At 39.7% G+C, this 27,460-nt stretch overlaps 1 protein-coding gene across 1 annotated transcript in view; it reads left to right on the top strand.

Moving 5' to 3' along the window:
- Positions 1 to 27,460, top strand: part of LOC143025372 (uncharacterized) — a gene marked incomplete at its 5' end in the record, with an annotated part of 43,428 nt that overhangs the window by 3,347 nt on the left and 12,621 nt on the right. Inside the window, 14 exon segments of the mRNA XM_076184921.1 lie at positions 1,376 to 1,536; positions 5,125 to 5,298; positions 5,523 to 5,991; positions 11,213 to 11,354; positions 13,432 to 13,625; positions 14,248 to 14,343; positions 14,638 to 14,655; positions 14,794 to 14,898; positions 15,263 to 15,396; positions 18,983 to 19,113; positions 19,849 to 20,111; positions 22,597 to 22,782; positions 24,394 to 24,560; positions 25,447 to 25,780. Of these exon segments, the coding sequence (XP_076041036.1) occupies positions 1,376 to 1,536; positions 5,125 to 5,298; positions 5,523 to 5,991; positions 11,213 to 11,354; positions 13,432 to 13,625; positions 14,248 to 14,343; positions 14,638 to 14,655; positions 14,794 to 14,898; positions 15,263 to 15,396; positions 18,983 to 19,113; positions 19,849 to 20,111; positions 22,597 to 22,782; positions 24,394 to 24,560; positions 25,447 to 25,780 (2,574 nt within the window).

Here is a 27,460-nt window from a genome sequence, read left to right as displayed (position 1 = left end):
GTTGTCCTCATTGCCATGACATCACCACTCTCAGCCAATCAGTCATTCCTGTTGCCTTGACGTCACCACTCTCGTCCAATCAGTCATCTCCTTTGTCGCAAAGTCACCACTTTCTCAGCCAAACAGGGGCCGGTGGGGCCGTGTCCCCTTGAGGGATTTCTGGCAGGAATGGGCAGATATGACATGTTTTTTGTATTAGATAGGAATATACCCTTTAGGGCCACAGGAGTAGCATACCTAGTCCTATCCTCAAGTGGGAACATGCAGTGGCAGAATTCTTTTTCCTGTACCTCAGGTTTTGGTAAAATTGGAAGTGTATATTCAGGGAAGTGTTACAGTACAGTATTAAGCATGTGGTGGACAGCATAATGGAGTGCTAGTCACAGTATAGTAAAGTAGCATAATTTCTCAATGAATAGATATTTCCTCAAACACAAAATTATGTGTAGCACTGGTTCATAAAGGTACCCCATAAGATATCAGCTGCATGCTACTGAGCAGATTTTTACCTCGCAATAACATGTAGTCAATACGACAGGATGTAAATAGGGTATAAGAGAGGAAAAGTTTAAATGTGTTTGAGATAAAATGTCTGAGAAGTATGGTAGGGCTTGCTAGGTTGTATAGAGTGAGAAATGAGAAGGTGAAGAAGAGAGGGGGGTAGAAAGGGAGTTGGGAGATAGGATTGATGAAAGAGTATTGGGATGGTTTGGACACATGGAAAGGAAAGAGTGAGTGAAGAAATGTTAGTAAAAGAGGTGTGGAAGGCAGAGGTGGAAGGAGTGAACATGAGGGGGCGACCAAGGATGAGATGGATGGATGGGGTAAAAGGGGCATTGGGAAAGAGGGGAATGTCTGTTGAGGAAGGAAGGGAAAAGACAAGATAGGGATGAGTGGAGAATGGTTGTACATGGATGATGCTGTGATGCATGAAAGGGTGTGGTTGGGGGATGGGGAGGTGAAGGAGTATGTTTGAATGGTATTTTGATGCAGCCCAAAGGGATTTCTCCCCATTTTCTCTTTTTCTGCATAAGAGGATGAAAAGGGGGAGTTACTGATTAAATGAAGCAATCTTTCTGTGGATGTGCTGTGTCTTGCTGCAGTGCTTCTGACCCAGGGCAGTGGGTGAGATGCAGGGATGACCTGTCATCCAGGAGGAACCAAGAAAAAAGGGAGGGAGGGGTGTTAAATGTGAGTGGAGTACGTGGATGAAATGGGTGGGAGTGGATTTATGCTTTTTGACATTGGCTACCTCTTTTGTAAGGGGGAAAAAGCCCTTGATATATGTATTTTTTCATTGTTGAATGTACTTTAGATGATATGTTCTATCATAAACAATAAACAATAAATATATTTTGATTTCTTTATACTTCAGCCAGAGTCACAAAAGACTTTTGTAGCTGAAGTAATTTTGGAACAAATGCAAGCACAGGCTGAATCTGTAGGAGTGGGCAAGAATGTTGTAGCAGTTTCTGTCATCAAAGACCAAGTGAAGCAGTTGCACAGTATGGACAGTCACTCTCCACATTATGAAAGGTAGTGTATTTATCTAACTGAGGTACACAATTATTTTTTCCTGTATTCTTTATTTTCCACATGAGGGGATGGAGAGGGGAGTTGCTGATTAAATGAAGTGGTCTTGCTGTGGTGTACTGTGTCTTGCTGCATTGCTTCTGACCCAGGGCAGTGGGTGGGAGACAGGGATGATTCTTCATTCTTGAAGAGCTAAAATGAGGGAGGAGAGGATGGTGGATGGGAGTGGGTATGTGCCTTTTGACTGGGTTACCTTCTTTATAAAGTGGAAAAAGTCCTTGATAAATGGATAGTTCACAGGAAAGGGGCAACACTTGTGGGGTCTTGTATTTTACTCTCCAATTATTATCATACGCAGCTTTGGGATTGTAAGAACCAGAGGGAATGCAATGTTAGCTAGAGTCAAGGTATTCTTCAGGATCTGGTTATTTATGAGTTGTCAGAAGGGGAATGGGTCATATAGTAAAGATTTCAAGACCTGAAACCCTGGTGAAATAGAATTTGAGCAGTGAATTAAAGGGTGTTCATGTGTGACCTTAATAGAGCACCTTGTATATCTTTAAGCCATACTCTTACTTCGTAGTTTTGATCTCCTAGGAAGCCATCAACTGAAAACCAGTTGGAGTTGATGAAGCATAAGTAGTTCTTCTTGAATGTGGTCAGAGTCAACTACAACACCTTAGATGCTAAATTGTTTTAAAGATTGTACTAACCCTTAACTCCCTTTCTTCCCCTTCCAGGGTTAGTTCAAACTTATGTGATTTCATGCCTAATGCATCATGATCAGCTTAAAGTAACTGAAAGATTGCATTCAGGAAGAGCCACCTGTACTTGCATAGGATGGTCTTGTAAGACTGGTGTCAGGTTATCATCTTCCTCATTGCACTTTTTTTTTTAACCAGATAACTTCGTTCCTCCACCTATGAGGTGGTGACATGGATATAGATCCACAATAATGCAACACATATAGCAGTCCAACACTTCTTCCTGGAGAATTCTGGGAGGACTTGAAGACTTGCTGACTTATGTGGGGATGTGAGTTTCAGTTCAGAGAAACTTGGCATAAAAGTTTTATGTGAATAGTAAAGCTTGTGCAAGAGTAGGGAATGGATAGAACGAGTTATTTGAAGTGAAGGTGGACTGTAGTTTACCAGTACTTTCTTGTGTACATTCTTGTGCCAAGTGAATGTAGGGCTGCACCTGGGTTGTATAGTGTCATCATGGTTGTTCAACATATATATGGATAGGGTAATAAGGCAGGTGATTAAATGAATGGGTTAGGGGTAAATTACCTCCAGCTGCCAGACCTTTCTGTATTTACCTAGTTGTATCTTATGGGAAGGGGAGCTATGCTCGTGGTGTCCCATCTCTGTGTCTTGCAGTGTCTAGTTTGCTCTTAAATTCATTTATGGTTTCTGCACACCCAGTATTGTTTCGTCCAGTTTGTTCCATACATCCACCACTCTGTGTGGAAAGCTGCATTGCCTCAGACCAAAGTAATGTGACAGGGGATGGGGATGACCCTTTATCCAGAAAATGCTAAAATGGGCAGGGTAACAAAAGAGTTTTGGGTGGGTGTATGGTGCATTTATGCTTTGACTCAGCTACCCCCTTTTGTAATGGGGAAAAGGCTTTTTAGTATGTATATACAGTTGGTGCCATCAGAATTGGTGTGCATCATTTTCTAACCCTGTCCATCATATTCATGCACAAAACAATAAGAAAAGACTTCATATTGGGTACTCACTATCTTTTAGTATTTGGTGGATCCTCCCTTATTCTTCAGGTAAGATCTGAGATGATGGGGAACAGAGAGAGCAAGGTTTTGGAGAATGGATGGGGAGAAGTTAGCCCAGATGTTTTGCAGGGCAGCAACAAGTTCGGCACACTTGATGTGTCATGCTTCCTCAACTGGGCTTTCACCAAAACCCACAAATTTTGGGGGGAGAAATGTTGGGACTGATGCCTGGCCAAGCCTTTATGTATTCAATTCCCACAAAATCCATCCAACCATTTACCAGTTTTGCTGTGTGAGCAGATGCCCCATCTTGGTTGTACACTTCACTTTGACAGATGTTGGAGCAGTCCCCAAGATGGTCTACCAAGAGCTCCAGGTACCTCTCCTTGTTGACTGTAATGTTCTGTAGTAAGGCCATGACCAAGTCAGGGTGTTTGACATTCCCTGCGCTGTACCTGAGGGAGGAGGGATCTTGACCCTTCACTCCTTGGTTGTTAGTGATGGTAAAGGTGGCTTCATCAGACCATAATACTTTCTTCCATTTATCCTGATCCCAGGCAAGATATTTCAAGCAAAAATTAATTTGATTCTTTTGCCTGGCTGTAATAATTGGTTTTCTTTGAGGTGTGTTGTCTGTATACCTAAGGTCATCATGGAGGTGACACTGCATGATTTTCAGACACAATGGCTAGCAGTTTAAGGTTCTTGTGCTTTAATTTTTAGCAGAAATGTGAAGTTCACTATCAACTTGGTATTGTAGGACCTTCAAGGTCGTAGGCATTCTTCCAAACTCCTCCAGGACTTTTTCTTGGGAGCTCTGGGTTGTCACCACCAGCGTCACAGCAATGTTTTGCCTACCTCTGCATAGAATGCAGTTAAATGTGGGTTATGCTTAAAATTTCTTTGTTAGATTTTCTTCCCTTTACCAGGGCAGCAATACTTGATGGTTGATCCTTCCTCAAGTCCTTTCCCAAGCCCATTTCTCAATGATAAACACAATAGTACAGTGGGGTAGGGTAGAAAAAATACATGACTTTCACAGAAGAGCAAAAGATTTTCATCCACCACAAAGGCCAATGGTGACTGATCTATTCAGAGTTGTGTGATGTCATTGGTCTTGCTAGCCTGTACCCATTTCTGGCATTTCAATTTTTCAGACATATTTGAACCACTGTTTTTAGGGGGTGGTCTTCCTTGCCATCAAAATTGGTGCAAGGCAGGATGTACCAATTCTGGTGGTGCCGACTGTACATACTTTTACTAAAGGGCCTCTCCCCCTTATATATTGTGATCATTGTTGTTGTTATTGTTATTATCATAGTCACATTTTTTGTTTTTATTGGGTGTAAGACAGTGAGTAATGATGTCTTGGGGTTTGAGGTTGATAATACAAACATACATATACCAAGGGCCCATTACAAGGAAGAGCCAAAGTCAAGAGGCATGATTCTACTCCCACCCATTTCATTCCCACCCATTCCACTCCCATTCACCACCCCTCCCTCACTCTTTTCTTGGCTCCTCCTGGATGACTGGTCATCCCTGCATTTTGCCCATTGCCCTGGGTCAGAAGCAATGCAGCAAGACACAGTACATCCACAGCAAGGCCACTTCATTTATTTGGTGACCTCCCCCCCTCTGTCCCCTCATGTAGAAAAAGAGAAGATGGGGAGAAATCCCTTCAGGCTGAGTCAAAATATCCTTTGCACATAACCATTCCTTAAACCCCATCTCCTACCCACTCCCTTCCATGCATCACAGCATCATTCATACACAATATGGTGATTTTATTCTTATGTTTTGTAATTTGTATTTTATTGTACCTGATTCTTCCTGTATTCACTCCCTTTCAGCCTGGTGAAAGGGCTAATGGCTTTTACTGAGCTTGTGATTACAGAAAACTACATTGAAAAAATACAACTCCAAAAACAGTTGATCAATGAAACGGACTACTTAAATCTCTCATTGGAAGTTCTTTGGAATTTTCACAAATTGGGCATTGTGTCATTCCAGCAGGTTTTGACTAGGTAAGATTCAACAAGTAAACTACATATGGATATAGAGTTGTTTGAGGAATGTTTAATAGGAATGTCATTAATATACAATTAATATACAAACCCACTATCATCAGTGAAATAAAAAAAATTGCAGGGGTGGTCAATATGTTTTCTTCTTTTTCATCTTCTACTTATTTTTATTATTATATTTTTTTAGTTCAATTAAAAAAAAAAATTATTTATTGATATTACAGCATACAAAACAAAGGTTCTTATCCAACTAGATTGCAAGATGCCATTGTGCATCTAATCATCAATGAAGAAACAGGGAAGAATTCACAAGCCATCTTGCAGGATTTTATGTATACACTCATACAAGCAAATTACTTGCTGACAGAAAATGAATTCCTTCCTTTAAGAAAATTAACCAGTGATTTATTGAGAACAATAACAGAAAAAGTTCTTGATATACTTCTACATAAAAAAGAAAACAAGGATAAGGGTGATGAAATATCTGAGACAGAGAATAATATTATCAACATTTATGACATTGTGTTGAAAACTCCTCATATTAGCACTGAGTGTATAAAAAAATATTTTCAAGCTCAGTTGAAGCAAATAATTACACACAAACCCAAAGGAGTTCTGATAGATTTACTTAAGGAACAGGAAAATTGGAAGACTCAGCAAGCTCATCAGAAACTGTCATCTTTCATACAAAAGGTAATTTTGAAGTTTTACTTTAACTAAAGTGAATCCTTATGCACATATTAGTGAAAAACAGAAATGTGTTGAAAAAATATAGGAGTAAACGACCAGGAAAGTTAAACTAATCTACCTAGTTGTATTTTACGGGAAGAGAGCTATGCTTGTAGTGACCTGCTTTTGTATCTTTCAGCATCTTCTTTGTGAGTTTAATTTTCTTGTGGTTGCTCCTGCATACTTCTGTATCCCAGGGTATTAGGTGGAATACAGGGATGACCAGTCATCCATGAGGAGCTAAGATGAGAGGGAGGAAGGAAAGGGTGGTGGATGGGAGTGGAATGGGTGGGAGTGGGTACTTGTCTTTTGACTTGGCTACTTCCCTTGCATGGGGGAAACTCCTTGGTATATAGACAGACTTCTGCATACAGATATACATACATGTACCTGCTTATGGTGATTCTACAAGATGGATAGCAGAACTGCTTATTTTCAAATCTTGTCTGGGTGGGTGCATGCCTATGCTTGCTATCGCCCTTATAAAGGGGAAGAGGTTTTTTGGAATATGTATGTACATGCATATATATGCAGTGCAAGGAAAAAAATAGGTCTGGGTTGTATTGAGTGGGAGAAGGATTAGTAGATTGTACAACAAAGACCCATTTTCTGGCTTTGGTAAGTACGAAAAAAGAAATTTGAGTCGAATCATAAACATGGAAAGAGATATGAATTAATTTTAATAGAAACTCATGGGAGAGAGAATTCATGGAATTAAGGAAAGAAATTGTGATTTTAAGGAAAGACTATTTTGAAGTCAATAGAGAGGTATGTGAACTAAAGAAGAAGGGGTCCACTACCACCAAATAGTGTTGGACATTGGTTATATAATTAATTATTGGATTAAAAACAAAAATGAGAAACAAGGGGGAGGAATCATGTTTTTGGCCTAGAAAACTTAAATGTGATGAAAGTTACAGAGGGTAAAAACAGTGTGGAAATGATCATGGTAAAAGTTGAAAACAGCAACAAGAAAAGTAGAAAGTTAGTGGTGATTTATGTGCCCCCAAAAATGGGCTCTTGGAAAGAGGGCAAGCATTCAAAAATTATATTAGAAGATACAAAGCATTCATTAAATGAGATGCTGAAAGATGGAGGTAACCTGGTACTTATAGGAGATTTTAACAGTAAGGAAATCTGTCGGGAAGAGATGACAATGAAAGACAGAGAGGATCTATGGGGAAATGTATTACTTGACTATAGAACATACAATGACACAATGGGTAAAACAAAATAACAGATATAGAAGTAATAAAGAACCATCAAGACTAGATTTAATATTTACATAGAACCTGAAATTGTGGATAAAATTGAATACAAGGCACCATTTGGAAAGAGTGACCACATACTAATAGAGATTTAATTAAAAGAGGAAATATATAGAGAGATATGAGAAATACAGAAAAGAAAGACTGATGTACAACAAAACTGACTTTGGGAAACTTAAGAAATTCTTTCAAAATGCAAATTGGGAAAACTTTGTCAAAGAAGAGACACAAGTGGAAGAGAAGGGGATGATTTTCATGGAAATTTATAATGGAGTGAATAAATATGTACCAAGACAGTAACAGGAAAATGTGTACATTAAGTGCTGGTTGAACAGAAGATGCAGTAAGGCGAAAGATAGAAGAGATAAAGCTTGGAAAAGATGGAAAAATGAAAAAACCTGGAAAGTGACAACTATAAATTAACCATAGAAATGAATTTGTAAAAGTGCGCAGAGAGAGAAAAAAAATCATAGAAAAATGTATAGATTAACCCAAGCTATTCTATAGATATGTGAGTGGAAAACTTAAAAATAATCAGGAAGTGGTGAAACTATGCAACAGAAGTATAGAATATACAGAAGATTTAGAAGTGGCTGAAGTCATGAACAACCACTTCAGGTCAATTTTCAGTAGAGAAAAAGAATGGCATTGGGATGAAGGAATTGAAGTGCAATCACCCCCCATGAGGGAAATAACAATAACACAAAAAGAAATAATGGATCAGCTAACAAACCTTGATGTCAGAAAATCACACAGCCGAGACAGAATTGCAAATTGGATATGAAAAGAATGTAAAAAAGGACAAAATATATATAAGTTGCTCACTCAAGGAAAAATATCAAAGGACTGGAAAAATGCCAATATTATACCAATATATAAAGGAGGAAACAAAGAAGAACCAACAAATTACAGACTGGTCTCCCTCAAGCACTGTAGCCAAAATCTTTGAGAAAAATTATAAAAAATAAATGGATAAAACACCTGGAAGAAAACAATATAATAAATCTGAGACAATTTGGATTCAGACAGGGAAGATCATGTGTCACAAACTTAATCTGTTTCTACTCAAGACTAATAGATATAATACAAGAAAGGGATGGATGGGCTGATTGTGCTTTTCAAGATTTACAAAAAGGAGGGATACAAGGTAAATTACTAAACTGGATGGAAGATTTCTTGCATGGCAGAAAAATGAGAGTAGTGCTCAGAGAAAAGAGTTCAGCTTGGGAGGAGGTGATTAGTGGAGTTCCACAGGGATTGGTATTGGCTCCAATAATGTTTGCTATTTATGTGAATGACATGGATGAAGATGTGGATTGTTACATGAGCTTCTTTGCAGATGATGCTAAATTGCTGAGGAAAGTGAATACTGAAATGGATTGTGAATCACTACAGAGAGACCTAAACAAGGTTTGGAAATGGAGCCAAAAGTGGGAAGTAGACTTCAACATTAAGAAATGTAGCATAATGGAGTTCAGAAAAAGTAAAAGAAGAATATCAGGACAATATAAAATTGGAACAAAGGAAGTAAAGAAAGTGGGATCTGAAAAAGACCTGGGAGTAATTATCTCAAATGACATGTCCCCTGATAAACAGATAAACAAAATTGTCAGAGAATCTTGCAATTTGCTAAGATCAATAAAGGTGGCTTTTACCAAATTAGATGAAGAAATAGTTAAAAAAAGATACTAGTCACACTAATAAGGCCTAGACTAGAGTATGCTGTGACACTGTGGTCACCCAGTACCAAAAAGAATATAAAGAAATGTAATGAATCCAGAGAGCAGCCACAAAAATAGCCCGAACACTTTTAAGCCTGTCATATGAAGAGAGACTGGCTAAATTGAAATTACTGACTTTGGAACAAAGAAAAGAAAGAGGTGACCTGCTAACCATTTACAGAATCATGGAAGCCACAGAAGTCCTTGATAGAGAGGACTTACTAAATTGGGATAAGAGAAATACAAGGGGACTTGATAAGAAACTTGAAAAGGACAGTTATAGAAGACCTGGAAAAAAATAGTTTTCCACACAGGGTGGTGGATATCTGGAACAAACTGGATAAAACAATAGTGTGTGCAAAAACTATACATGAATTTAAGAGCAAACTAGACACTGCAAGATACAAAGGCGGGACACCATGAGCATAGCTCCCCTTCCTGTAAGATACAACTAGGGAAGTACATATGTATACATTATTTTTTAAGGTCCAGAACATATGTCAAGGTTGATCATCTCCATAGTTGCTCATCTTTAGATCCCAGACCTCCCCTCCCAATCCAAGTTCCTTAGAATTGATATGGCTACTCCAAATAATGGGTGCACAGCAGGAGATTCACATATTAATTTTAATGGGAATTAAGGCATGATTGAAACCTGGTAGTCTGTGGGGCAGCATTTGTTATCTCTGCCTTGGGATCAATTAATTTGTTGCCCCAGGTCACTCTTGTAGGAGACCCATAGCTTCTTGTTAACCAGCAGGGGTTCACCAGATTGACTTGCAAGTTATTTAAGGAAATTATATTATATTGTTTGATAAAGCAAGAATAGGACAATGTAGGATGTGTTCAGTTTCTTTTGTGTGGTGTTTGCATCTAGGTTAGTTTGATTCTGTGGCCAGGCCTCTTTTGTGTTGGTACTGTTTCAGTGTGCTAAGTGGTAGGCTGAATGTAGTCATGCCAGTGTGGTCTTTGCTTGTCATGGAAGGGATTTCTCTATTAGGCTTATGTCTTGGGGAGCCAGGTGGAGTATTGAGTTTAAGGATCAGCCTTGGAGTGCTTGTATAGATATATTGTGAGTTATGGGGGGATAGATTTTTGTAGATGTTTGAATAGTTTTTTTTTAATTGGTTGTGTTTGTGTTGTGGTGGGGGGGGATGGGTTAAGTTGAGGACTTGAGTAGAATTGTGTGCCTATCATTTTCATGTGCTGCTGTATGGGAAGGATTTTGATTTTTGAGTATTCTGTAGGAGAACTACACAGTAGGAACTAAACCTAATAAACCTTTCTTTTTGTCACACATAGCCCCTATTTTTCCACAATATTTTTCACATGTGGGGAAAGGGCGACTGGCAACTGCTGTACTGATTCTATCATCTAGTGAAACCTATGGCCCCCTTGGAAACCTGAGGGCTACAGGTCTCTTCTGCAAGAAAAAAAAACAGGGCAGAAGATTAATTGATTGACAAGCCAGTGACAGAAATAATCCCATAATCATGTACTATGAGCAACACACTTTGGACCCCTCCATAGGTCACTCTGGGAAGAAACATTGGACTGTTATCTTTTCTGTTCGGATCCATTTCTGTGTCACTAATTGGTAGGAGGAAGTGAGAACAAATATTAGTTGTCAGCTGGATTAAAGATAGTTGAGGTTGATAATAGAACTCAGGCTTGGTGTGGTAATGATAATAATAATAATAATAATAATAATAAGTTTATTTGGTAAAGAATCAATATACATGAAGTACTGATAATGACAAGAACACATAGTTTAAAATGATAATTGCAATTGCCGAGGATAACACAAAAAAGCATGTAAGCTTATTTCCATTGTGGGTGACATAAGTGCCAGCCCCCTTAGGGCTACATCTCCATATTGAGGTGAGAATATTAAAAAGATTTGAAGATTTAGTGGCAGGGAGATGATCCTCTCCAGTGTTCACAATCAGGAACTCATCATTGATTCCATTCATAAGGCACCATGTGACCAAGGGACCATGATGTTGATAGGTTTTTGAAGGTGGACAGTGACGTTTTCCTCTAATGTTGTCTCAAGACTACCACTGGCAGTATTTATTGTTGGTCACCGTGTGCGTGTACAAGGTCATGATTATAATGATAGAGATAGCTGTAGGAAGTCCAAACAGATTGTACAAATTATTATTATTTATTTATTTATTTATTTATTTTTTACAGCTTTTGGTTGGAGTTGGTGTGAAGGAAAGTATAGATGTAGTCAAATTCACAATGGAGAACCAAGCAGTCAATTGGTTGTGTGTGTTGTGCACAGTTACCACAGTACTTCAGTGTTCTGCTGAAGCACACATCATTATCAAAAGTATGTATTTCTATGTAGTTAATGTAATTGCTTGTTTTGTGTGTGATATTTGATGTGATCAATCACTTGTTATCTTGAGTTTTGTTGACAGGAAACCCACAGCCCCAAAGTAGTTGGCACTGGTCTTGTGGCCCACCCACAGATCTGTAGGGAGAATTTTTGGACTTTATTGTATTAGTATGGGTCTGTTTTTGTGTCACTGATGGGCAGTGTTTTAGAGAGCTGCTGAATGTAAAGGAGAGGGAGGGATTGGTGTTAGCAATGGGAGGTGCTAAGAAAATGACAGTGGTGGGAGCAGAAAATGAAGGAGAAATAAGAAAAGATGAGGTACAAGTAGCTCTGAAAATGATGAGAGCAGGTAAGATACTTGGGTTAGAAGGGTGTCCTGTGGAGTGTCAGAAGAAGGGAGGTATAGTAATAGTGGATTGGCTAGTGAGCTTGTTTAATGCATGTCTTAGGGAGTGTAGAGTGTCACAGGACTGGAGGAGTGCCTGTATAGTTCCACTTTACAAGGGAAAAGGGGACAAATGTGAGTGTAGCAGTTTCAGAGGGATCAGTTTGTTGAGTGTAGTTTGGAAGGTTTTTGGTTGAGAAGATTAGGAGAGGAATCTAGAGGGAGAAATTGGTGAGGAACTAGTGTGGGATTAGGAAAGGTAGGGGTTGTGTGGATTAATTTTTTGTGGTAAGGCAGATATGTGGGAAAGCTTTACAGATTTAGATAAGGCTTATGACAGGGTAGATAGGAAGGCATTGTGGGAGATTTTGCAGATATATGGGATTTGGGGAAAGCTGTTAAGGGCAATCAAGAGTTTTTATGTGAGTAGTAAGACCTGTAGAATGTAGATTGAGAGAAACAACTAAATGCCTGGGGGGATTAAAAAGTGTAATGAGAAATAGACATTTGGGAATGGATGCTAAGAGGAGTTTGTATGAAGGAGTGATTGTGCCTACAGCACTGTATGGGGCAGAAACATGGAAGATAAGGGAGGAGGAGAGAAAGAGATTAAAAGTGTTTGAGATGAAATGTCTGAGTGGTAGGGGTTACTAGGCTGGATAGAGTGAGAAATGAGGTGAGGAGGAAAGTGGCAGTGGAAAAGGAGCTGGGAGATAGGGTTGATGAAAGAGTATTGGGATAGTTTGGACACGTGGAAAGAATAATAGGTTACTAGGCTGGATAAAGTGAGAAATGAGGAGGAGAGCAGTGATGGAAAAGGAGTTGGGAGATAGGGTTGATGAAAGAGTATTGAGATGGTTTAGACACATGGAAAGAATGAGTGAAGAAAGATTAGTAAAAGGTGGAGGGAGTGAATTTGAGGGGATGACCAAAGATGAGATGGATGGATTAGGTGAAATGGGCGTTGAGCAAGAATGGAATGTCTGTTGAGTAAGGAAGGGAGAAGACAGTAGATAGGGATAAGTGGAAAGTGGCTGTGTATAGATGATACTGTTATGCAAAAAGTTAGGGATAAGGGATGCTTATGTGTGAATGATATTGACACAGCCCAAAAGGATTTCTACCCATCTTCTCTTTTTCTGTATGAGGGGGACAGAGAGTGGGTCACCATTTAAGTGAAGCAGCCTTGCTGTGGATGTACTGTTTTTTTGCTACATTGCTTCTGACCCATGGCAGTGGGTGGGATACATGGATGACCTGTCATCCATGAGGAGCTAAGATGAGAGGGAGGAAAGGGCGGTGGCTGTGAGTCGAATGGGTGGGAGTAACTATGTGCCTTTGACTTGGCTATCTCCCTTATAAGGGAGAAAAAAGCTCTTGGTATATAGAGAGATACATGAGTCCACTTTTGTGTCAAAGGCTGAAAGTGATAAGTCAGCTTTCCTTGTATTTAAAGGTGGAGAGAACATAATTGAAGTTGATAAGGAGTGATCTTGGGCCTAGTTTAAAGACAGTGGCAGTTTCTGGAGCTACGGAAGTGTGGAAGTTGATGGGGTTTGAAAATGGCCAGCAGGTATCCTTCGTCAGTCCCAATTTGATATGGTTTTATAGGTAACATTATGTAAACTATGTATTCAATTTTTGTACTCTTGGTTGTAAGCTCAAATCTGAACTTTTTTTCAGAAATAATTGAAGTATTTTTGGTGAAAGGATTTGAAGAGAAACACACAGAGCAACTGTTGTTTGCTTTTGTTATTGCACGACAAGCTGGTCTTGTTGGTCGCTTTGCTTTCCCCTCCTATGGACAATGGTTTGCTCGTACATTTTCCTCAGAGGTCAACACACCTGCTGCCAGTAAACAACATTTTGTGTTTCTGGTAAGTTTCATAATATGATGGAAATATATATACTACATACATACATATACCAAAGGCTTTTCCCCTCTTATACAGGGGGTAGCCAAAAAGGAAAAGGCATAGAAATCACTCCCACCCACTTCATTTCCCATATATTCCACTCCCCTCCACCCTCCTCCCTCCCTCCTATCTTGGCACCTCCTGGATGACGGGTCATCCCTGCATCCTGTCCACTGCCCTGTGGTCATTTCCCCTATGTAAGAAAGGTGACTGAGTCATATTCTTTTTCTTCTCATACCAATGATTAATTATTCAGACATCTACAACAACTGACCACCAGCCCTTGCAATATACATACCTATACATATATACTAAGGGCTCTTTCCCCCTTACCAGGGAGGTAGCCAAAGTCAAAAGGCATAATTCCACACCCACCCATTTCATCCCCCACCCACTCCACTCCCATCCACCACCCCTGCATCTCACCCATCATCCTAGGTCAGAAGCTAGTGCTTTCTCATCTTCTTCTATCAAGAACTACCAAAAGGAATGAATATTGAAAGAAGTTACATAGTTATCATACTTATTTTTATCTGAATGCATGAAAATGTAATTCCGTACTCTTTTCTTTTCCGGGAACCAGATGAAATTTTTAACCAATTTAGTGCCACATGAGCCATTGTATTGCCTTCGAGCCCATGTCTCACAGCCTCCTTTTGTGCCCAGGGCATGTCATGATGTGAGTATGAACTGAGTGGTTCTCCTATATCGTAGATGGTGTTGTTATGTAGTCATTCCATTGTAACTTACCTAGATTTTGTGTTGGTGAATGCCAGATACTGGTATTTGGATGAGTAGCAGGTAGAACTGTAAGGAATTTTTGTTAATTGAAATCCTCATTGCCTGAGTTCTATCCTCACCTAAATAGAATTATCTCTTCTTAAACAAAATTTATGAAAGGGTGAGAGTTTCTCATTCTTATGCCAAGTTACTCTTTTTATGGTTTAATGTCACAAACTCCCTCTTTGTATAGCTGGAAAGGAAATGTAAAGTAAGTTGGGCCATCATTTTGAATTGGTTAAACATGTGATACAGGAGAGGCATATTAATTCATGAGAAATATTTAAGAATTACTAGAAAAATGTATATTATGATATTCAGATGACGTGTTTTCTTTGTACTTGCACAGCTTCTGAGTGATTATAATCAACTTGCCCGGTCACGTATAATGGACCTACAGGAGTCTGTTGATCTCAGTAATAAGAATGTTCAGTCTGAGTCTAAAAAGGCAAAGGTATGTTGTCTTTATTTTAGTCCTGATGTTAGAGATAACATTGATTAGAAATTGAATACTTATTGGTTATTGTAGATCAAGTGGATGCATGGGTGAGGAAAAAGTTGTCATGTTATGAAGGAGTGATGGTAAACAGATTTTGGCTGTCATGCACTATCCAAGCACTATTCATCAGATAAATAGAACAGTTATGGCTAGACCCAGTCATCCTCCCCTTCTTCCTTTGGTCTGAGGGGTTCCCCTTAGGTTCTCCATTGTAATGGATGTTGCCTACAGTAGTCTGACAGGCTGGAGCTATTTAAACATGTACACATGTTCATCAGATCTTTAGTTAGATTCTTTTTTAATGATGATATTTTTTCAGGTTCTAGAGGCTGTGGAAGCTGCTGTCACTCAATACTCACAATCAAAAAGAGTCCCGAACTTTGTGTTAGAAGCAGCTATATTCAAGCAGCCCTATTTTCTTAATACCTTTTTACCTGCACTACTGAGCCCAAGGTAATATAACAATATGCTACAGCTCATGTCACTCCCCCCACACACACACAAAGAAAAACAAGAGGGCATGAAAAGAAACTTAAAAATGAGAGTTATAGAAGAGATCTGAAAAAGAATAATATCCCACACAGAGTGGTGGATATCTGGAATAAGTTAGATGAGGGAACAGTAAATGCAAAAAATATACAAGAATTTAAGAACAAACTTGATGCTGAAAGATACAAAGACGGGGTCACTACGAGCATAGGTCTCTTCCAGTGATATACAACTAGGTAAAAGTAGATGGACTAAACATCTGGAAGAGAACAGTATACTGAATCCAAAACAATTCTATTTTAGACAAGGAAGATCATGTGCCACAAACTTGATTTGTATTTATTCAAGGTTAATGGATATAATGCAAGAAAGGGATGGATGGGCTGATTGTGCTTTCCTGGACTTACAAAAGGTGTTTGGTAAAGTACCACACAAAAAACTATTAAGAAAACTCGAAACAACAGGAGGTGTACAAGGAAAATTATTGAAATGGATGGAAGATTTCTTGCATGGGAGAAAAATGAGAGTGGTGCTTAGAGATAAAAACTTGACCTGGTAAGAAATGATAAGTGGAGTGGAATAAACTTGGAATGTAAAGGATTCAGAAAGAGTGAATGTTTTTGAGATGGAGTGTTTGAAAAATGTGATAGATATCATAAGAATGGATAGAATGAGAAATGTGGAGGTGAGGCTGAGAATAGGGATGGAAAGAGTTGTTGGATAGGATAAATCAAAAAGTGCCAATATTTTGAACATATAGAAAGATCTCTCAATCTATTGCTTTAGGTCTCTATTACAAACACCTGTAGCCTCCAGATAGCAATGGGCACCAGTTTTGCTCATAGGCCATTCAGGGAAGAGATTTTGTGGTCTAGATTGTTAGGCATACATACATATACCAAGGCTTTTCCCCCTTACAAGGGAGGTAGCCAAAAAGGAAAAGGCATAAAATCATTCCCACCCATTCCATCCCTGAATACACTCCACACCCCTCCACCGTCCCTCTTATCTTAGCACCTCCTGGATGACGGGTCATCCCTGCACCTTGTCCACTGCCCTGGGTCAGAAGCAGTGTCACAAGACACAGCACATCCACAGCAAGGCCGCTTCATTAAATCGGCGACCCCCCCCCTCTCCGTCCCCCCATGCATAAAAGGAGAAGACGGGGAGAAGTCCCTTTGGGCTGCATCAAATTTTGCTTACGCATACTACCTCACCCCCCATCCCCCCACCCATTCCACCTCATGCATCACAACATCATCCATATACAACCATTCTCCATTCACCCCTTTCTTCTGTCCTCTCCTGTCCTTCCTCAACAGACATTCCCCTCTTCCCCAAAGGCCTCTTCACCCCATCCATCCACCTCATCCTAGGACGTCCCCTCATGTTCACTCTCTCCACATCTGCCTTCCATACCTCTTTTACTAGTCTTTCTTCACTCATTCTTTCCATGTGTCCAAACCATCCTAATACTCTTTCATCAACCCTATCTCCCAACTCCCTTTCCACCCCTGTTCTTCTCCTCACCTCCTCATTTCTCACTCTATCTAGCCTAGTAACCCCCATCATACTTCTCAGACATCTCATCTCAAACACATTCAAACTCCTTCTCTCTTCCTCTCTTATGTTCCATGTTTCTGCCCCATACAGTGCTGTTGGCACAATCACTCCTTCATACAGTCTCCTCTTAGCATCCATTCCCAAATGTCTATTCCTCATTACACTTTTCAACCCACCAAGGCATTTACTCGCTTCTCTCAATCTACATTCTACCTCCACTTTCACTCCACCTTTTCCTGCCACATTTGCACCCAAGTATCTAAAACTATCCACTTCCTCCAGTCGCTCTCCCTTATTGCTCACTTCCAGTCTACTGCCACTTTCACCCCTTGTACATCTCATCACCTTACTTTTACCCACATTTATCTTTAGCTTGTTAGATTTAGCTTTAGATTGTTAGGCAATGTAGGAAATTAAGTGCTTTGTGTCTGTATGGTGGATGCATCTGGAGTAGTTAGAGTCTGTTGCTGGGCCAGTGTTGTGTTTGTACTCTTTTAATGCAGTGTGACAACTTGTGTAGGATGGGTTGGAATGGGTGCAAGCCTTGGTTGACTACCTTCCTTATAAGGGGGAAGATACCTTTTGGTATATAGATAACCTGAAAACAGTTGTGCCATTGTGATTGTTATTTTTCTTAGGAGTGATTTGTCTGTTGGATTGCAGTCAAGGAGAGCTTGGTGAAATATAGATTTTGAATTTCTGTTGTGAAGTGCTTGTTTTGGTATCTTGAGTGTGTATGCGAATCGCAAGAAATGATGGTCTCAAACTGTCAGGAAGTAGATTTAATTTGGAAGTGGGTAGAAACAACTTTGCAAACTGTATAGTAAATGAATGGAATAAACTTCCTGCAGAGGTGGTACAATGTAGTACAGTTTGAAGTTTTAAGATTCATTTAGATAAGCACCTAAGAAATATGCTATAATACCTGCTTCTGACCCAGGGCAGTGGAAAAGGTGCAGGGATAACCTGTCATCCAGGAGGTGCTAAGATAAGAGGGAGGGTGGAGGGGTGTGGAGTGTATTCAGGGATGGAATGGGTGGGAATGATTTTATGCCTTTTCCATTTTGGCTACCTCCCTTGTAAGGGGGAAAAAGCCTTGGTATATGTATGTATGTATTTTTTAGTTATTATCTGTTTATTATTTGCTCTTTATTTATTTATTATTTATTATAAGTTATAAGTTATTGTTATTTTTCTTTGTTGATTATTTATCATTATCTATTTATTTTCTTCTTTTATCTACTTGTTTATTTTATTTTTTCCACATCCGACCTAGTTATGAACCAAAAGGTCTCCTGTTGGCATGTTCTTCCATTGTAATCCATTATATGGATGTGTTGTGGAATGTTGGGGCAGGGTATTGTAGATATTTGATTAGTTTTTTCTCCAGTCTAAATATTTTATTTGCCATTGCTCTTAGTATACTCAATTTCTTGTCTTTCTTCACTGTCAGGTCTATGATGTGAGGGTTGAAGTCAAATATGTATAAAAAGTGAGGCCCAATATTTAAATTTTTTGTCCAGTGGGAGAAGTTGGCCATTTAATCTAATTCAGGTGCTGTACATGGTACACATACATACATATACCAAAGGCTTTTCCCCCCTTACAAAGGAGGTAGCTAAAAGAAAACAAAGGGAAAACAAAACCACTCCCACTCACTCCATCCCCACATACTCCACTCCCATCCACCCCTATCCCTTCCTCTTATCTTGGCTCCTCCTGGATAATGGGTCATCCCTGCATCTTGCCCACTGCCCTGTTCATGGTACATGAGAATATTTCATTTTGAGGAATAATGGTCCAGGTGCAAAGTATTTATGGCACTCATAGCAACAGTAGAATACTTATGGTATTAGTTCAAATTATATCCCTTATAAAGGGGAAAAGGCCTTTTGCTGGGTATGTATATGTATTTTGGGTTTAGAAAATGTCTGCATAATTTTTCATTATAACTAGATCCTTTACATTTATCTCTTAATCTTTACAGACACCTTCCTTCAGTTCCTGATGCTCAAATGATGTTGATAGAAACTTTGCACACAACCAAAAGAATACCACATAACATGTACAAAACTTACCTGGACCTGTGTGAGAAAGAAGCAAATGATTTGTTGTGTGGTAAGTTGTAAGTTTATTGATGCTCATTTAGAAGTATGGGTAAAGTCTCCCATAGTACTCTTGCTAGTCTTTCTTCACTCATTCTTTCCATATGCCAAAACCATTCTCATATTCTTTGATCAATCCTATCTGCCAGTTACCTTCTTAACCCTGCCATCTACCTCACCTCATTCCTCACTTCATCTATCCTTAACCCTCACCATACTTCATAATCAGTTAATCTCAAACACTTGAATTCATCCTTTCTGCATCCTTTAAATTACAAGTCTTTACTCCATACAGTGTCCTATGCATGATCACCCCTTTATATAGTCTTCTCTTTGCCCTCGGCCTTAGATACCTGTTTCTCATAATACTTTTCCTTCCCTCAAGACATTTACTTGCTTTCCTCACTCTTCAGTTTACCTCCACCCCTATTCCTCCATTCCCTGATGCATGTGACCCTAAATAATTAGAACTTTTGCTGTTAATTATAATACCATTATATGCTTGCTGGCTGAGCGAGTTAGGGCATCACTACTTGTGGTAAAGGTTGAGATGATCACGGTTCAAACCCTGCCACTGGCAAGTTGAACTAAGAGCATGGTTCATTAAATTCCATGCTACAAAGTCCTCTGAAAAGAGGCACTGTCCTAGCCTCATGATAGGAGGAGTTTTGCAACATTAAACAGAATCAGCATCATCATCATCATTAACCCTTATACGAGACATGTGATAGTGAATTTCCTATTGCAGGTGTCTTCAGGGAAGAAGAAGATATCATCATGGAAGAACCCCTTACTGAACTTAATCAATTTCTTTTCGACTTGAGAGAAACATACCAGAAGCCTTCAGGTAGTGAATCTGGGGAAGATATTTACTCTAAGGTGTTGCCTCTCCTGTCAAAGATTACAAAGATAATAGAAGAAATGTTGAAAACTTGGGACTTAAGATTACAAAATTCTACATTTATTCTTCTGGATTGTAAAAGATGGAAGGAAAATGTTTTGCCAAAGCAGGTTAGTTGAAAATATTATGTTATTTGCCAGTATCATGCCCTGCTTCTAAAAGATCTTTTCAGGGAGGCATCACCCTTGCCCTCTATAAAAGGAGGAGTACATGATGTTAAACAGAAACTAATTTACAAAATGTACTTCAGATGATATTTGTTATTATTATTTTTGCAAAGTTTAAAATAAACTGGAACAAACAGTGAGTACCCACAAGTGGTGGTTTTATGAGTTGAATGGACGAGAATCATCTCCCAGCCATTCATCCTCAAAATGATCATTGCCTCCACTCAGTGTCGACACTAGGTCCAAGATCTCCATCAAATTTTCTCATAGGAGAGCTGACAACTGGCAACTGCTTCCTTTGTCCTGTTCACTTAAGCTGGTGACACAGAACACTAATACAACGCAGACAACAGATATGTAAGATTGTGGTACTCCCCAAGGCAGTCATAGCTCCTCTTGGGAATCGGTGCCACCTGCATAGAGCCGGTGGCCAGGGCTGGTTGCCGCCGTTTAGCTCCCAACTCTTGGGGTTGGGGGGTGGTCCCACGATGTAGAACAGCCACACACACCAAGAAACATTAAAACAACACCCAAACACCTGTATCACACACAGATACTCTCTTCTCTTCCTCCACAACCACCAAATACCAGCCTCCGGAAACATATTCATAATCATATCACTCACCGCTCCATTAACACACTGAAAGACAACACCCTTCTGAATCCTCTCTCCCACGAAAGGACAGAGCCCACCTGGCCAGACTGCGGTGCGGCCACCACCCAGCACTTTTAAGCTACTAGAAGAGGCTGGATGACTGCATTGTGAACAGCTGCCCAGGATGTAACACTTCACCCCATACCATACAACACATAATGAAAGACTGCATTATACACAATCATGCACGCAAACAACACAACATATACTCTATAATGGATTTGTGGGAAAACCCAGTTTCTGCTGTGGCATTCCTTGGGGAGACGGGACTGCTCGGACAGACAGTCTAGGGAACGACAACAACAACAACAGATATGTAAGATAAGCATGTGAAAGGACCTTTGCCAGTCATTGTGGAGATGCAGGTGTCCAGTCAGTCAAACTCAAAGCAGCAATTAGTGTTATAAAAACAGACTGATGAATGATACATGAAAAAAATAGCTCAACTATTGTTAGGTAGATGAAAATGATTTTTCATTAAAGAATTAGGCATTCTCTGTAATTGACATATCTCCACATGTGGATCCTAATGAGGGGTGTACACATTTCTATAGAAACAATTTATGGCTGATTTATACATACATACATACATACATATACCAAGGCTTTTTCCCCCTTCCAAGGGAGGTAGCCACAAAAGGAAAGGCATAAAAACACTCCCACCCATTTCATCCCTAAATACACTCCACACCCCTCCCACCCTTCCTCTCATCTGAGCACCTCCTGGATGACGGGTCATCCCTGAACCCTGCCCACCGCCCTGGGTCAGAAGCAGTGTCGCAAGACACAGTACATCCACAGCAAGGCCGCTTCATTTAATCGGCGACCCCCCCCTCTCCGTCCCCCTTTGCATATAAGGAGAGGACGGGGAGAAATCCCTTCGGGCTGCGTCAAAATTTACTCACACATACTACCCCACCCCCCACCCCCCCGCCCATTCCTCCTCATGTCGCCACAACATCATCCACATACAACCATTCTCCACTCACCTCTGTCTTCCGTCCTCTCCCTTCCTTCCTCAACAGACATTCCCCTCTTCCCCAAAGCCCCCTTCACCCCATCCATCCACCTCATCCTAGGACGTCCCCTCATGTTCACTCCCTCCACATCTGCCTTCCATACCTCTTTTACTAGTCTTTCGTCACTCATTCTTTCCATGTGTCCAAACCATCCTAATATTCTTTCATCAACCCTCTCTCCCAAATCCTTTTTCACCCCTGTTCTCCTCCTCACCTCCTCATTTCTCACTCTATCCAGCCTAGTAACCCCCACCATACTTCTCAGACACCTCATCTCAAACACATTCAAACTCCTTCTCTCTTCTTCTCTTATGTTCCACGCTTCTGCCCCATACAGTGCTGTTGGCACAATCACTCCTTCATACAGTCTCCTCTTCGCATCCATTCCCAAATGTCTATTTCTCATTACACTCTTTAAACCACCAAGGCATTTACTCGCTTCTCTCAATCTACATTCTACCTCCACCTTCACTCCACCTTTTCCTGCTACACTTGCACCCAAGTATCTAAAACTATCCACTTCCTCCAGTCGCTCTCCCTTAATGTTCACTTCCAGTCTACTGCCACTTTCACCCCTTGTACATCTCATCACCTTACTTTTACCCACATTTATGGCTGATTTATGGTTGTGTATAAAACATGTAAACAAAAGATAATGGAATTTCATTGCAAGATTATTTGATAATTTTTATATAATGTACATTATTGTGAAATTTAAGTGTAATTATTAATCTGTGTTATAATTGTTTGTCAGATTTTGGAGGCTATGCTGTCCATCTTGGTGGACATTGGTGTAGACAAGTATGGGAAAGAATGTAAAGGTCCCCCGTGGCTTCCACAGTTTGTTGCACTAATAGCTGGTAGTGTGACAATGCAGTCAGTCCTTTTTTCACAAATTCTTTCGGCAGTCACTCTTCAGGTCCCATCAACTACAAATCAGGTAAAAAAAAAAAAAAAAAAAAAAAAAAAATCAGGTAATTGGTGACTGAATTTAGAAAGGTATGTGAGAAGAAAGTTGAGGGTAAATGTGGGTAAAAGTAAAGTGATGACTGATTCTTTATTGGAAGGGTTCCATAAAGATGAATGAAACAGCCTGGTATCAGTTAGAGTAAAATAACAAGGCCAGTGGGCTTTACTACCCTAGTAACAATAATAGTACAGTCAAAGCATAGCTTGCCTCAACCTAGGAGAAAAATTTAGAAAGAGGGGGTCCCCAGTTAACTCACTCTGTCCTGTTTAGTTGCTTTTATATGACAATAGGGACACATTAGCAACATTCTTGCCCCCTTGTCACAGGATCATGAGAAAAGGGGAGGTAGAATCCTAGAAGTGGTAAAGGAGAGAAGCAAGGGCAGTGGAAATGTGGGATAGTACGTATATATGTGCATGTATATAAACCAAAATGCCCTTACCTGCTTTAAAGGCAGTAACTAAATCAAAGCATGCATCCACCCTATATCCATCCCATATCCATCCAACAAACTCGTTTGGAGGAATTGTTGAGTTGTAAGTATTTGGGGCCGTATGTGGCAGCTAATAGAGGTGTGGAGGTGTAGGTGAATTATTGAGTAAAAAAAATGCAAATAAGTGTGTAGGGGAATGAAAAATATTATGAGAAATATGTATCTGGAGATGAATGCAAAGAAAAATTGTATGGAGTGATTGTGCCCATGGCACTGTATGGAGTAGACTTGTGAATATGAAGGAAGGAGAAAGGAAGAGCCTAAATGTGTTTAAGAAGTATGATAGGTGTTATTAGGATGGATAGGGTGAAAAATGTGGTGGTGAGACTGAGCAATGGTGGCAAGCTATCAACTAGGATAGATCAAAGAGTGCCAAGATGGTTTGGGCATATGGAAAGAATGAGTGAGGAAAGACTAGCAACAAAATTATGGAAAATAGAAATACATGGAGTGAATGAGGTGGATGGATGGAGTAAAATGGGCTTTAGATGGTAGAAGAGTGAATGGATAGTGGTTTTAAATAGATAAAGAAATGACATAGTCTAAAGGGATGTTCCTTTCATTTTCTCCATAAATTATATTATTCAATTGGATGAAGTAGAAAGTGGTTTGCCATGTAATGAAGTAGTGGTTGTAAACCAGCTCTGGCTGTCAGGTTCTGCTTCAGAGGAACTGTCTTTCATCGCATTGTCTTTGATTTGAGTGGTGTGGTGGGAGACGGATGACCTTTCATCCACGAAGTGCATGGGAAGGATGTATGTTGTGATTTGGCCACCCTCCTTATAAGAGGGAAAAGGACCTCTCATATACATGTTAGGGCGTCGTTCTTGCAGCGATGGTCGAGGGGATGACGGTTCGAATCCTCCCACTGGTGAAATTGGACCAAGGGCATGGTTCATTAAATTCCACACTACAAAGTCCTCTGTGAGGGGCACCATCCTAGCCTCCCAATAGGGGGAAGTTTGTGACATTAAACCATATCATATTTATTTATTTATTTATTTATTTATTTATTTTTAATAAATTTACAATTGATACCTTTACATATATCACTGCAAATTTGTTTAAATTACTTAACCATTTGCCAGATTCGTTTGTACGGGGTACTGATGGCAGAGCTATCCAGGATAGAGGACATCTTTTTACCAGTGAAGGAAGTATCAGATCCCAAAGAAAAGGAACATGGATCATTTGTTACCAAGACTTTGGCATCTCTTCAGACAGATACAGTGGATGGCTGCCTCATTGCCTCAAGGTGGGCTAGTAAAATAGTTTACCATCTCATCTCGGAGAGAAGGAACTAGTGATAAGTACTTGCTAGTAGTGGTCCTGTAAGATGGACATCAGAGTCCCATCTGGAGTTATAACTTTGAGAGGTTGGCATGACCAGGTACAAAATCTTGTTCAATCAACATAGGTTATACCACACACACACAGATGCACACAGATATGAAGACGGGACACCATGAGCATAGCTCCCCTTCCCATAAAATACAACTAGGTACAACTAGGTAAATACATAAACACTAGTATAAACCAAGTTGAAACCATACAAGAACTTGAGGCTAGGTATGATGAATTAGAGAGTAGGACCCTCACTTGTAGGTACTTGTTATTGGTACCAGAGTTGGGGAAGATTGTATAAATTAAAACAGGCATTCCATGAGATGGATGGGGGCTGTGCCATGAATGAATTAGTAATACAGCTGGGGAAGTAATGTTGTACATTCTTCTTATGGTTAAAGGAGAAAGGAGTGAATAAAATATATTAAAAACGAAAGGATTGAGGATTTTGCTCATTCCAATACCTCACAGGAGCCAAGAAAAGAGGGTGGGAGGGATGGTGAATGGGAATGAAATGGGTGGGATTGGAATTATGCCTTTTGACTTTGGCTACCTCCCTTGTAAGGGGGAAAAATCCTTTGGTGTATATATGTATATATATATATGTATATATATATATGTATATATATATATGTATATATATATGTATATATATATATATATATATATAAATATGTATGTATGTATGTAATACCTCACTTTTCAGGAAGTGTTAGAAAAAAATGCAGTAATATGCTTTGTATCTTTGCCACTATTATTTCAATTTATTCACATTCTCTGTGTTTCTATATTTTCAGTTTCTGCCAAAGTTGGATTCAGTGGCACTTAGGTGACCCAACAGAGAAAGGTTTTACTGATAATGCCAATACTTTGCCAAACCAACTTCTTTGCCAGTTTCATTGTCTGGCTCCACATGTTGCTGTTCTACAGTTGAAAACCCAAAGAGACCAGAGCATGAGCCACATATGTGAAGGGACACAAGATGCAGTACCCTCTATACATCCAGAGGATGTTCATGATAGGACACTAAGCATTGGCGATGTGTATGCAAGGTTGCAAGGAGTAGGAGTTCCTCCGGAATGCTCACTATATTTTGCTGATTACTACAGACAAATTTCCAATATTTACAAGGTATTTACTATATGAGGTGACCACTACATTTGACCACAAGTCACCCAAAGATTTCCCACAAGTAGTCTCCTACTGTCCACTAATGTGTCAGTAAAGTAAGAGCTATCTTGAAAAGAGGCATTGCTGAGAAACTTGTGGGATTTGTGGATTTTTAATATTATATACATATATACCAAAGGCTTTTTTCCCCCTTACAAGGGAGGTAGCCAAAAAACAAAGGCATAAAAACCACTCCTACCCATTCCATCCCTACATACTCCACTCCCATTCACCCCCTCCCTCCCTCTTTTTTACAAAGGATTACAAAGGCGGAGCATGCCGACAGGAGACCTTTTGATCCATATCTAGGTCGGATGCGAAAAAAAATCATAATAATAAAACAATAAATAAAAACTATAATAAATGTAAATAACAAATAAAATACATAAATGCATAGGTATAGTTAAATGATAAACAAACAGGTAAATAGTAAATAATAATAAATTGACATATAACTAATAATAAATGAAAATCAGACAGACAAAAGATAACAAAACAAAAACAAATAATATAAGATAAATTATAATCATTACAGCATCTTACTTAGGTATTTATCTAAATGATTCTTAAAGCTTCGAACTGAACTACATTGCACTACCTGTGCAGGAAGTTTATTCCATTCATTAACTACACGGTTGGCAAAGTTGTTTCTACCTACTCCCAAATTGAATCTATTTCCGGAGAGTTTGAGACCATTGTTTCTTGTCTGATTCTCATTCAATGTAAAAATTTGGTCACTTTTGATGTTGTCAATTCCCTTTAGAATTTTAAAGACCTGTATCAAGTCACCTCAGAGTCTACGCTTTTTTAGGGAAAACAGATTCATGTGTTTTAGTCGATTTTCGTATGATTTATTTTTGATATTTGGAATCAGTTTTGTGGCTCGCCGTTGTACTTTTTCCAGTCTGTCAATGTCTTTAATGAGATTCGGTGACCATACGGAAACAGCATATTCCAAATGTGGACGAACTAACGATTTATATATCTTGGCTCCTCCTGGATGATGGGTCATCTCTACATCTACCCACTTCCCTGGGTCAGAAGCAGTGTCACAAGACAGCACCACCACAGCAAGGCCACTTTATTAAATCGGCGACCCCCCATCTCCATCCCCACATGCAGAAATGGTGAAGATGGGGAGAAATCCCTTCGGGCTGCATCAATTTATTATTCACACATACTCCCTCACCCCCCCCACCTACTTCTTTTCATGCACCACAGCACCATCCATACACAGCCACTCCCCACCCTTTTTCTCCTCCTGTCCCTCCTCAACAGACCCCCCCCCCTTCCAAATGCCCCCATCCCCCCACCCCATCCATCCATCCCATCTTTGGTTGCCCCTCACATTCACTCCTTCCACCTCTGCCTTCCACACCTCTTTTACCAATCCTTCGTCATTCATTCTTTCCATGTGACCAAACCATCCCAATACTCTCATCAATCCTATCTCTGAACTCCCTTTCTATCCCCATTCTCATTGAAGTAAGAAGAGGCATTGTTAAGAAGTTTGTGGGGTCTGTGGAGTCTCAATATTAAAATGTGGTAAATATGGTAATAGGTGTGAGTAGAGAATTGTTGTGAATGAACTATAAATTGGTGCTGCTGAAAGGCATTTCTCCTCATCTTTCTTTTCACATG

Source organism: Oratosquilla oratoria, chromosome 5 (genome assembly GCF_046742065.1).
Source record: "Oratosquilla oratoria isolate Oo_2021 chromosome 5, ASM4674206v1, whole genome shotgun sequence".
NCBI lineage: Eukaryota > Metazoa > Arthropoda > Malacostraca > Stomatopoda > Squillidae > Oratosquilla > Oratosquilla oratoria.
The sequence above is the reverse complement of the archived record's forward strand: the minus strand, read 5'-3'. Positions and strand labels throughout refer to the sequence as shown.